The sequence below is a fragment of the Gracilinanus agilis genome, chromosome 3 (assembly GCF_016433145.1).
Source record: "Gracilinanus agilis isolate LMUSP501 chromosome 3, AgileGrace, whole genome shotgun sequence".
Lineage (NCBI taxonomy): Eukaryota > Metazoa > Chordata > Mammalia > Didelphimorphia > Didelphidae > Gracilinanus > Gracilinanus agilis.
Window position 1 is genome coordinate 151,713,894 of NC_058132.1, and position 12,911 is coordinate 151,726,804.

A 12,911-nucleotide genomic window follows, 5' to 3' on the forward strand; every position below is an offset into this window, starting at 1 on the left:
GTCTTAGTATGGTACACATTTGTATATGGTATTTGGAATTTGATGTTTATTTGCATGTCATCTACCCTCACTCCATTTATTGAAACTAATTTTTTAAAATATTGAGGCAGCTAGGGAGCTCAATGGGCAAACTTCTGGACTTGGAGTCAGGAAGATGACCCGAGTTCAAGTTCAGACTCAGATACTTATTGTGTGTGGCCTGTGGAAAGTTATTTAAGATCTGTCTGCCTCAGCTTTCTCAACCTGTTAACATCATCTCAGATAATTATAGCAACTATATCACAGTGTTATTGTGAGAGTCAATGAGATAATATTTGCAAAGCAGCACTTTATTATTTCACCTGTAATTATTATTATTATTAACAAATTTGATGATCTTTTAATTTGTGCTATGTATCCTGAAAATGGCCTGTCATTATGGAAGAGTGTATTGGTCCCTGAAGGTTTTGTTATTCTTCTCTTTCAGGTTCTAGATAAATCAGACTATCGGACCTATGCAGCGCAGGCCCTGGCACAGTTGCTCAGTAAATTATCTGCTGAAGAGTATGCTGCATTCATTGACTGGCTTTACAAATATTCTCGAAGTTCAAAGGTAGGGAGAAATTTCATATATATAGATGTTTGGATGTGGTATGGTGTATACCTGATGACCAAAATTGCAGGACATAGAGGAAATTCATTTTTTATTTCCAACTATTAATGATTCTTATGTTCTTTACTTCAACAGATCTCACACAGAGTATTTACTCTTGATGTAGTCCTGGCTCTCTTGGAATATCCTGAAAGAGAGGTGGATAGTTCCCTCTCCCTTGATCAGCAGAAGTTTTTAAAGCACAAATTTTTATTGCAAGAACTAATGTTTGGACGTTGCTCAGACAAGGCATCTACTGTCCGTAGCAAGGCACTTTCAAGTTTTGTTCACTATCTGGAGATGTCAAGTACTGTTATCCCAGATAACATACTGGACCTTTTTCAAGGTACTGTGTAGGATGTGATATGTGTGGTTAAAATACCTTTTGATTTTGTTTGAATAAATAAACAATTTTACTCTCAGCGACTTGTAAAAAGAATATTCTTCAGATAGATACTGTGGGATGTTTTTCTATCCTCTTAAATATCTATTCTAGTAGGTTTCATTGTTATCTGTTTTTAAATAGATTTGTCTGTCTTTTAGACTTGAAAGTCATTTTGTAGAATTTAAAACAGGTATATTTTTATTTTTCATGGACAAAGGGTATCTTTCTTTTTTCTTTTTTTCTTAAATTTTCTTAAATTATAAGATATTTTACTAATTGCATATAGTAACAAATTTCCATTTAAGTTTTCTGAAGATTCAAATTGTTTCTCTCCTTCCCTTCTCTTCCCCCTCCCAGATCTGGCAAGCAATTTGATTGGAGTTAGCAAAACATATTTCCACATTGATCATTTTTATAAGAGAATGATTATGTAAAACAAAAACCCTAAAACAAAAACCCAAATAACTAAAGTGAAAAATGCATGCTTTGATCCGCATTTTGACTCCAACATTCTCTGGAGGTGAATAGCATTCTTTGTCATAAGACTCTCAGAACTGACCTGGATCATGATATACCAACAGTAGCAAAGTCTTTCACAGTTGATCATTCCACAATATTGCTGTTGCTGTACATGTTCTGATTTTGCTTATTTCACTCTGCATCAGTTCATGTAGGTCTTTTTCTTTCTGAAATCATCCTTAATCAGGTGTATTTTTAAAAGGGGTTTTTATCACCTAATGTTTGTCTAGATTTTTGGTTGCTTTTGTTTCTAGAGATTTTCATGTTTTGTTAAATGTTAAGTAGATATTTTATGATTACTGTCCATGTACATTGGGGTGAGAATGTTTTGATGATAGTCATCTAGTCTATTATGTTTGATTTTGTTTACTAATTATCTTGGTTTTGGTGGCTGTATATTTAATTACAATGTATGATATGTGATAATTTTTACTCGTTCAGCCTCAAGTCATGCTGCCTCAGAGGTGAATAGTTGTCCAACTACTTTACTGGGAAGCACAGAAGGTAATGAACCAGTCTAGTTCCAATCACTAAAGCAGTTGGCTTTTTATTAGTTGGCTTTTATTTAGATAAATTGCCATATATTTGAAGTAAATATACTATTGCTTTTTGGCTTTAGAGTTTTGTTTTTACATCTATGTAATACTGTATGTTAATTGCTTGATGAAAGAAATTGAAATTTTATCATCAGTGGAAAAATAAGACAACTATAATAGAGATATGCTGTCAAATAGATAGTGCAATAATTTTCTACCTTAATTCTTTTCTCTCTCTCTTTTTTTTAAGTTCCTTCTAACTGTCCAAGAAAAACTTCTAGTACTTTTAAAACCATAGATGTAACAGATACTGTCAGTAGTGGCGAAAAAATTGGATTTGATGGTAAGTTGAGTTATATTACTTTGAAAAAACCTGAGGCTTAACTGATATTTGATTTGGTTTTAGGCAGCCTTAAACAATAATCTCATTTAAGGATTCTAATCCAATTGAATCCCTCATTGTACTAGTGAAACTTTTTTGCATAAGAATATAACCCTGATTTATTAAAGTTAATGTGACCATGATGTTCTATGGTATTTTATTTCATGAGTTTTATTTTGAATTGAAATCAGAAATCATTAGGAATACTTAGCAAAAACTAGGAGGTTGTTTATTTTCAATAAAGACAGTTGATCTGTTATTTCTAAGTCATGCATAAGCTCAAATGGACTAGTTGGAGAATTTTTCATTAAAATGTGATTTGTTTGCAATTAATTTGGGAATGTTGGGAAAGAGACCAGAATAATTTTATCTTTAAATATCCCCTTATTTTCATCATCTTGCCACTATTCCTTTTATATTGATTTGACTAGACACCATGATTAAAATAGATTACCTTGTAAAATGTATAAATACTTCTCAAAATTGCTCATTCAGAATCCTTTGCTACTAGTCAGTTTAAAATTTAAATTTACTCATGGTGATTGCCAATACTCAGTTTGGATAATCATTTGATGAATCCGGTTTTTTGTCATCTATGTACTCATTTTGAGCTATTAATTTGTCCTTATTTGTAATTTGCCTAATGATTATCAGTACTGCAATGGAAAGAAAACTAACCTTGGAGTCAAAAAATGGGGGCTTTAAAACCCACCTACCTTGATGACTGCCAATGTGAACTTGACAAGTCACTTAACCTCTGACATTCTCTAATTCGTCCTGCATATAATCTTATTTTTCCATATTGTTTGCATTCCTTCTCCCTTGTTACATCACAAGCTTTCTGAGGAAAGGAAGTGTTTTTGCTTTTCTTTGTATCTATGATGATTAGCATAGTGTTGGCACATAGAAGGTTCTTGATAAATTTGGTTGATTGATTGGTACATAGTTGTCACTTACTAAATACTTCTTGATTTGACTTAATTTCTCTGGCTGCAAGTGTCCTTATTTCTAAAATAAGATGGTTAGTTTACATGGCTTCTGATACCCCTTACAATTCTAGATCTGTCGTCCTATAACCTGTAGGCTACACAGTTTTACATTTACGTGACATTTTTCAGTTTACCAGTCACTTTTCTTAAAGTACCTTTGAAGCAGGGAGTATGAATATTATTTTCCTCATTTTATACATAAGGAAACAGATGCAGAAGGTAAAGTGAATTAATTACCCATGGTTATAGGACTTGGTGAGTTGCCAGGACTCAAAATTTTAGCCTTCTGACTCTAATTCCCATTATGTCATATTACCACTGTTATTGTGGTTTTTAAGTCGTTTTAATTTGTGGCTGGGCATGCTATCCCCCCTGTTTATTGCACAGGTATTAGTGTAGTCAGTGTCTATTACATATTGTTGACAGAGCCCAAAATATACTGGAATCTTTCATTGACTTCAAGTTCATTAAAAAGAAAAGTGGACTTGGGTTCTGCTTAGTAGTTTGTTTTTTTTTTTAAACTCTTACCTTCAGTTTTAGAATCAACACTAAGTATTTGGTTCCAGGGCAGAAGAGTGATAAGGGTAGGCAGTTGGGGTTAAGTGACTTACCCAGGGTCACACAGCTAGGACATGTCTGTCATGTGCAGATTTGAACCCATGACCTCCACTCTCTAAGCCTAGTTCTCTATCCACTGAGCCACCTAGCTGCTTCCCTTATGAACTCACCCTGTGAATTTACCTGACTTATCTTAATTTGGCTTTTATGTTTTCATTTGTAAAATAAGGATAAATCTCACAATATCAGTGTCACAAATATATTGTGATAGTCACATTTAGTAATGAATTGAAATGTTCTTTGGAAATGCAAAGGGTTATAGTTAATTCATATTACTGTTCATTATGACAGTTTAGGAAGATTGTTTTTTATGGACTCATAAATTTGATTTTAATGTACTTGATAGTAGTATGTACTACTCAAGTTAAATTCTAAATCTGAATCTGCTGTTTGTGGATTTACAAAATATGCTAAATAAGTCAAAACTGTTTGGAATGCTCTTGATATCTCTAGACTTCCTTTTTATAAGTTACAGATTTACTATTGAATGGCCTCTTTTGGAAAACTTCATTTTATTAATTTAAATGAAGCTTTTGCATTATAAAATTTTGTTAGATTAAAAGTACAGGTGGTCCTTTCATGTGTTGTATAAGGGAGTATAACCTTTTAAAAGAAATTGTACTTGTATCAAGAAATCAATAAAGGTCCTCTTTTTTTCTCTCTTACTGTTTCTACTATGTTCCCATTTGATGGTTTCTTAGACTCAATAGAAACACTCAGATTAGGATTTTCTATTGGTCTTGTGTTGTGATGTTATAGATTTGGTTGACTTTGTATCATGATGATATCCTCTAAATAGGAAATGATATTCTGACCATGCTGAGACAGAGAATTGATGATGAGAAGACCAATGTCAGAAAATCTGCCCTCCAGGTGTGCTTTTCTCCAAACTTTACTATGCAAATTATCAGCATTAGAATCTTTATAGCAGGAGAGTAGGTTTTGGGAAATATTTTAGGTTGTATATATTATTTAACTCATCTTTACAAACTTGCCTATTAATGTGACCACAAGATGTAATAAAAATATAGCTGTATTAAAGAGGGAAATCTAGGCTTTTAATGTTTCTTATTGGCTTTTATTTTTAGAAAAGTAAAAATTTTACATTTTTGGTTTCCTTACCTTTATGTTCTTATATGTATCATTCTTCATAATCATCTAATATAACATGTAGGTGTGAATATATAATGTGTATAATTATATGATTATATGAATTCTAAAGGAAGTACAGAAAAATGCTTAGACAAGCAGGACAGTTTTGAAAGCTATGTATAGAATTTGTTATACTTTTTTTTAAAAAGTGGATTGAAAGAAGTCAGTAGTTTAATAATATAGAATTCTTCTTTTGGTTCTGCTCTGTGTTTAAATATGTTCTTTTTTATGTTTAAGGTTCATAATAATGCTGTTTTAAAATGTGACTTCCAGGTGTTGGTTAGTATTATGAAACACAGTCAGATCCCATGCACCAAAGAAGACCTCTCAATTCTGCAGGACCGGTGCCGGGATCCTGCGGTTTCTGTTAGGAAGCAGGCACTACAATCTATTACTGACCTTCTTACGGTGAGATGAAGGATGTGTGTGTTTTTTCATTTCAGTTGCATGAAACTTGAAAAGAAAAATACTTGTTTTAGCAAATGTACTTATTTGCCTATTAGAAGCTCTATTTGGTCCATTGTATAGTGTGTATATAAAGAGAAAATGGAAGACTTAGACTTTAATTGCATCTGGTTTGCCATATTTCACCTAAAAATGTTAGGTACTTATACTAGATAATTCTGGCAATTAACCTTCTCTCGAATTTTCCCAAGCTGAAAATGCTCCTATACAAAATCAATAAATTTTTCTTTGTCTAATTTGGTTGAGCCAGAGGGCTGAATCAATTTTTATTAAATAAAACTGAAATATGCAGATGGTGTTACCATGAGAGCATCTCCATTTAAACCATGTATAATTTACTTAAAAGCACAGCTGTTAGAGTACTTTGAAATCATGTTTATTTTCTGCATTTTTTGCCAGAAAACATAAAGCAATAAATATGTTGACTTCTTTTGTCTTTCACCATGTAGTTTAATTGTTCCTTGGCATAAATATTGATTTATGCTTTATCTTGATCAATATTTACTTTTGGACCCAATGCCTCATGATTTGACATCACCAAAAAGAAGCATTGACAATTTAATAATAATACATTTTAATATTTTCTTTCAGATTTCAAGAATTGCTGGCTTTTAGTAGCTTGTGACTGAACTTTGTCTATTTCTCTCTCTTCTGGCCTCTTATATATCATAAATTATTAAATATATTAATAGATTCCTTCCTGTTTTTAACCCCTTAAGTTCTTGATCACAAGTTTCACTGACTGTTCCTTTAATTTTATTTGAAGGCTTGAATTAATAACTTCGGTCAGAGGTAGCCAGGCAGACACTTGTTCCAGAGTAAGAAAGGCTGGAATTTAAATCTGGCTTCAGACACATACCAGCTGTGTGACCCGGGGCAAGTCATCTTACCTTTGTCTGCCTCAGTTTTCTCAACTATTTTGAGCCCACCTCTAGAGCTGTTGTGACAATTAAAGGAAACAATATATATGTACAGTGCCTGGCACATAGTAGGCACTAAACAAATAATTATTTCTTTCCTTTCCCCTTTTCTTCAAGGCTCAACATGGAAATGTCTTGATACAGAAAGCCTGGCTGACTGGAATCATCCCAGTTGTGATGGACACTGAGAGCTCTGTGCAAGAGAAGGCTCTGGAGTGTTTTGACCAACTCGTGTTGCAACACATTAAGCACTACAGTAAATTCCACTACGAAGACAGCAACCAGGTGTTAGCATGGGATCTCCTTACTCTTCTCACTTCAGACAGCCAGGAACTAAGGTATGTCAGTTTTATAGATCATTTTCCTTTAAGAAGGATTTTTGAATTTTTGTGGTTCTAATTCCTTAAACCTTCTTGTAGCAGTTAAATTTTTATGGGCCTTTTTAATCATTTTTTCCTTTCACTTGAAGGCTTTTCAGTTTCCTCTTGCCAACTTAAAACGTACAACTGTGCTAATGGATAGAGTACTTTCATTAAGGCTTTGTCAGTGCAGAATATTGTGTATCCATGTCTTATATCTTGAGTTCTTATTGATGTGTTGTACTGACTGTTTCTAAAAGCATTACAATACTGTTTAAGTTTCTGGTTTACTGTGATAACCAGTTATTTCCCCTTATTTTTGTGTGTCTTTTATTTCCTTTACTTCTATCCATTCTTTTCTGCTACACCCCCATTTCTTCCCATCACCATATTTTCCAGTCCTTAGTTCATCAGTTCATCCTTATTTCATATATCTTCATCATTCCATTTCCACTGATTCTTTCTCATATGATTATATACATAAACAGGTCTCTCTGATCTACAATTAAGCCTTTCTTTTGCCTTTCTACCCTATTCAGTAGTTATTGCCCTTCCTCTCTCTGTTTTCATAAATCCCTACCTTCTGTTTTAGCATCAATTCTAAGTGCCGTATGCAGGTCAGATTTGTATCTGAGGCCAAATTTGAACTCAGGTCCGCTTGACTCTTAGCACTCTGTCCATTGTGCTACCTAGCTGCACCTGTTCCATTTCTTTCTAAGCTCTAATCTGGTTCTGGATCTTAAAAGATCCACTTTTGATTTCTAAATACAGAATTTTTTTAATGGCATAAATGGCATATTGGTGCTTACAAGAGAGAAGTACAAGGAGTTATACATTTCTGCTTTACTGCCACCTTAGGTCACAATTTTGTTCTGGGAAAAGAAACAAAACAAAAAAAAGAGATGGCAGAGCAGGCCTTATCCTATTCTCATAGGCTATATAGTACATTATTTCCTGGGATATTGTGTCATGTATTGCAATGTTGTTGATATTTGCAAAAGACCACCATAAATATAATTGCACCTTACACACCAACGTCATGCGGTCAGTAAGTGTTTATTAAGTGCTTGAGGTTTTCTAGGAACAGTGCTAAGGGCTGAGAGTACAAAGAAAGGTAGAAGCCAGTCCTTGCTTTCAAGGTACTCACAGTTTTAATGCAAGAGACAATATACAAACAATTACATGCAAGCAGGATATAGACAAGATAAGTTAGAGATAGTGTAATAATTTAATTAAACTCGGGTCCTTAATCTCCATAGAGTTTATTAATATTTACTTGAATAAGAGGAGACAGTGAAAAAAAATGTCTATTCTAACTAGCCACGTGAGTGCTCTCCACATGGCTCCCTTAGCTACCTTCCTTTCGCCACATGCCTGAGAGAATAGAGAGCCGCCATTTCCTGTAACCCCCTCTTTTATTCCTTCCCTTTTACCCTGGATCAATTTCCCCATTATTTCTGGGTCAAGTGCCTAGGTCACTGTCCCATGGCCCATGTTGGAACACAGGGACGGAAGTCAGACCCAAATGTGTGATCCTGGGAGAGGGTTCCCTTCACATAATAGTCATCAGAGATAGGGCACTAACAGTAATAGGGATAAGGAAAAACTTCTTGTAGAATGTCACTGAGGACAAACATAGGAGAAATTCCATGAAGAACTTAATAAGGCCTTCCAAATTAAACTAACATACACTTTTATATTTAATGACTTCAATGCAAAGATGAATGGGGTAAGGATATAAAGAATCATGGAAAATCATGACTCAGGGAAAAGAAATGAAAAAGGGCCCCCTTTTGCCCTCTAGCTAAAGTGCCATAAGCTGAATTTAGGCAGCTGGCTTAGGAAGAAGGGACTGAAGACCACCAACTAGAATATCAGAATAGCTTGACCTTCCACTGTAAGGTCCTTTAAAAGCCAGTCAGTGGCCCTTTCTTCTACAGACCTCTCTGAGATCCCTTTTAACTGATATGAAATTCCTGCCTAGAAGGTTGCCTAAGGGGGATGCAGACTGCACAGCTCCCAAATACCTACTCCTGAAGTTGCCACTAGACCAAATAATAATCAAGAACTCTTATGAGACACTATAATAAGTAACTTTTTACACACCATAGCTACATAAAAAGTAAGCCAAAGGCCCAAAGGTAATAAGATAGAGGACCATTTAAAAGAGTTAGTTCTAACAAGTCCATAAGTAATAGGAAAGGGAGCTCCTCTAGCAAGATAGGAGGCCCAGGTGACCAGAAATGGGACACTTGCAGCCTACAAGGCACTATGTTCGGAGGCATCAAGGTGATCTCAGAACACCCTAGGGTCGAAACTTTGGAAAACTTGAGGAGTAGCAGTGGAGAATAATCATGGTGCTATATAGTGTTCTTTCCAAGACACATCAGATTTGGGATCTGAGTTCCATAATTCTTTCTCCTGAGACTCAAGAAATGGCCCCAAAGATAAAGTGATGTGAACCTCAAGGGTCCAGAGGAACCTAATCTGGGAAGGAGAAATAAATCCTGGCACTACTCAGAAGCGTACCAGTGTACAGATCTTAGGTCTGGCACAAACCTCCAGTTCAGAAAATAAAGTTGAGGAGAGATGAATAAACCAAAGAAAATACCGTCCAATATTTCAAAAAAAGCAAAAACTGAAAATCTAACTGTAATAGTTGCAAGAAGAATCTGAAAAGGAAAAAAAATGTATTTTTTGAGAGGAATTATATGAATTGTTTGAAGAATTTTGAAGTAAAAGATAAAAAACAAAATAAACTCTCTGGAGGAAAGATTTGAAAGGAGTCAAAATAACTTTGAAAAATTGTCAAACAGAAATCAATGACTTGGTGAGACAGCAAAAAATATAATTACAAAATTAAAAAATTGAAATGAATAGTAGGAAATGTAAAGGATCCAATGTCAAAAGTACCTAACTGGAAAAAAGATCAAGGGAAGATAACGTAAGAATCTTTGTATTCTTGGAAAATCATCCTTTTTAAAAAAGAGCTTCAGACTTCCGGTTAAGATGGCGGCAGAGTAAGGAGCAGCTGCTCGATCTCTCCTAACTGATGCATATAAGACTCCTCAAGGGGACATAAAAACGAATCCAGACGAAAGAAGGAACCCCACAACAGGGCGCAGCATTGAAGGTACGCAGAATCGGGGAATTTCCATGCTATAAAGGGGTGAAACAGCTCTCACTAAAACGCGAGAGGGAGAAGCCCCCCACACCCCCACACACACTACGCACAGCTCCAAGGCTAACGCACAAGAGTGAAAACAGGAGTGGGGCAACCGGTAAATCATGAGCAGCCCCAGGGCTTGTACCTACGAGTTGCCAGACGTGGGACCCCAGGTGTCTGGGGGGACGCACGGACTTTCTCCAGCGTCTACTGGGGTGAAGGCTCTGCCCCGGCTGCAATCCGGGTGGAATAAAGATCCCTAAAGCAGGGACTTTCCCAAGCTTCTACTCAGTGAAAGCTCTGCCCCAGGCAGAATCCGGGTGGAATAAAGATCCCTAAAGCAGGAACTTCCCCCAGCTTCTACTCAGCAAAGGCAGTGCCCCCGGAGGAATAAAGATTTCCAGCACAGGCTAGGACATCCAGTGAGGACCCGGGGCAGATGGGAGCGCGGCTGTGGAAGCAGCCCCCGAGACCGCTGAAGGAGCCTCGGACAGAGGGGCAGACCGGGGACTACCAGGAGGCCTGACCCCGAGGACAAGAAGACCAGAGCCATCAGAAGCTTAGAAAGCACAAGCAGACCCTGAGTGTGAAGACAAAGCTGAAAAGGGGCGGGGCTAACAATGGCAAGCAATAAGGAAGCCCAGAAGAAAAAGATTACCAAGAAAAACTCTGGAACACTCGACAACTTCTGCACAGAGAAAATCCAGACCACAGAGGAGGGAAAACAAAAATCCAAACCTCCCCCAAAAAATGAAAGCTGGTCAGAAGCTATTGAAGAGTTCAAAAATGAAATGTTGAGGAAGATGGAAGAAATCTGGCAAGAAAATAACAGTTTAAAAGGCAGAATTTCACAATTGGAAAGTGAGGCAAGTCAACTGAAGACCAGTAATGACCAGATTGAAAAGGAAAAACAAAAGATGATAGCCGAAAACCAGTCCTTAAAGGCTAGAATCGAACAATTAGAAACCAATGATCTCTCAAGACAACAAGAACAAATAAAACAAAGTCAAAAGACTGATAAAATAGAAGGAAACATGAAATATCTCAATGAGAAAGTGACAGACCAAGAAAACCAGTCTAGAAGAGACAATTTGAGAATCATTGGTATTCCAGAAAAGGCAAAAATTAATAGAAACTTGGACTCCATACTCAAAGAAATTATTCGGCAAAATTGCCCTGAAGTTCTACAACAAGAGGGCAATATAGACATTGAAAGGATCCATAGATCACCTTCAACACTGGACCTAGAAAAGGCAACACCCAGGTATATAATAGCGAAATTGAAGAGCTTTCAAGCAAAAGAAAAAATCTTCCAAGAAGCCAGAAAGAGAAAATTAAAATATCAAGGAGCACCAATCAGGATCACACAGGATCTGGCAGCCTCCACGCTAAAAGACCGCAAGGCGTGGAATACAATATTCATAAAGGCAAGAGAGCTGGGCCTTCAGCCATGGATCAACTACCCATCGAAACTGACTATATACTTCCAAGGGAAAGTATGGACATTCAACAAAATTGAAGATTTCCAAGTTTTTGCACAAAAGAGACCAGGACTAAATGGAAAGTTTGATACCCAACCACAAAAATCAAGAGAACCATGAAAAAGTAAATGAGAAACAGAGGGAAGAGAAAGAAAACTCATAATCTTTTAAACTTGACTCTTTAAGGGCTCCAATAAGATCTAATTATCTGTATTCCTATGTGGAGAAATGCTATTTATAATTCTCTGTAGTGAACTCTGTTCACTATATAATATTCACTATTATAGCAACCAGAAGAATAATTCAGAGGGAGAGGACAGGATACTAGATGGTCTAAGATAACATGGGGGGAAAGAAGAGGGGGGATTGGCAGGGGACACCAAGAAAAATCTGAGTAAATAAGAAAAATAGGATATTCTATTACACACAAAGAGGGCATGGGAAGGGGAGGGGATAAATACTACCATAAGAAGGAGAGGAAGAGAGCATTAAAAGGTAATAATCAAACCTTACTCTCAGTGTAATCAACCCAGAGAGGGAAGAGTAGCTTTATTATCCATTCAGATAAAAAACTATCTAACCCTACTGAGAAAGTCAGAAGGGTTAAACCAAAGGGAGCAGGGAGGTCAAAAAAGGGAGAGGAGAAGAAAGGGGAGGGAATTCATTAGGTCCTTTAAAAAACAAAAAAAGGGGAATAACAAGGGAGGGGGCAGAAAGGGAAGTCAATCAAGGGAGGGGATAAGGGATACCAGCTCAAAGCAAACCACTGGTTTAAAAGGAAATAGTGTAAGAAGAAGGGGTGGGTCTAGGGGAGGATACAAAAATGTTAGTGAATGCACAACTAACAATTGTAACTCTGAATGTGAACGGGATGAACTCTCTCATAAAATGGAAGCAAATAGCAGAGTGGATCAGAAACCAAAATCCTACCATATGTTGTCTACAAGAAACACATATGAGGCTGGTAGACACACAGAAGTTCAAGGTTAAGGGCATGAGCAAAATCTTTTTTGCATCAAATGAGAAAAAGAAGGCAGGTGTGGCTATTATGATCTCTGACAAAGCCAAAGTAAAAATAGATATGATTAAAAAAGACAGGGAAGGTCATTACATCCTGATTAAAGGCAGTATAAACAATGAGGAAATAACACTGCTCAATATATATGCACCAAGTGGTATAGCATCCAAATTCATAAAGGAGAAACTGGCAGAGCACAAGGAAATAGATAGTAAAACCATAATAGTGGGAGATCTAAATATTCCTCTTTCAGATCTACATAAATCAAACCAAAAAATAAATAAGAAAGA

General features: G+C 36.2%; 1 protein-coding gene across 1 annotated transcript in view; it reads left to right on the plus strand.

The window, feature by feature from the left end:
• The window catches only part of NCAPD3 (non-SMC condensin II complex subunit D3), a 122,814-nt gene that overhangs the window by 28,976 nt on the left and 80,927 nt on the right, over window positions 1-12,911 (plus strand). The window contains exons 10-16 of the mRNA XM_044668321.1: window positions 467-592; window positions 728-977; window positions 1,977-2,039; window positions 2,322-2,414; window positions 4,860-4,933; window positions 5,486-5,620; window positions 6,715-6,935. Coding sequence (XP_044524256.1) covers window positions 467-592; window positions 728-977; window positions 1,977-2,039; window positions 2,322-2,414; window positions 4,860-4,933; window positions 5,486-5,620; window positions 6,715-6,935 — 962 coding nt within the window. The remainder of the gene's footprint in view (window positions 1-466; window positions 593-727; window positions 978-1,976; window positions 2,040-2,321; window positions 2,415-4,859; window positions 4,934-5,485; window positions 5,621-6,714; window positions 6,936-12,911) is intronic.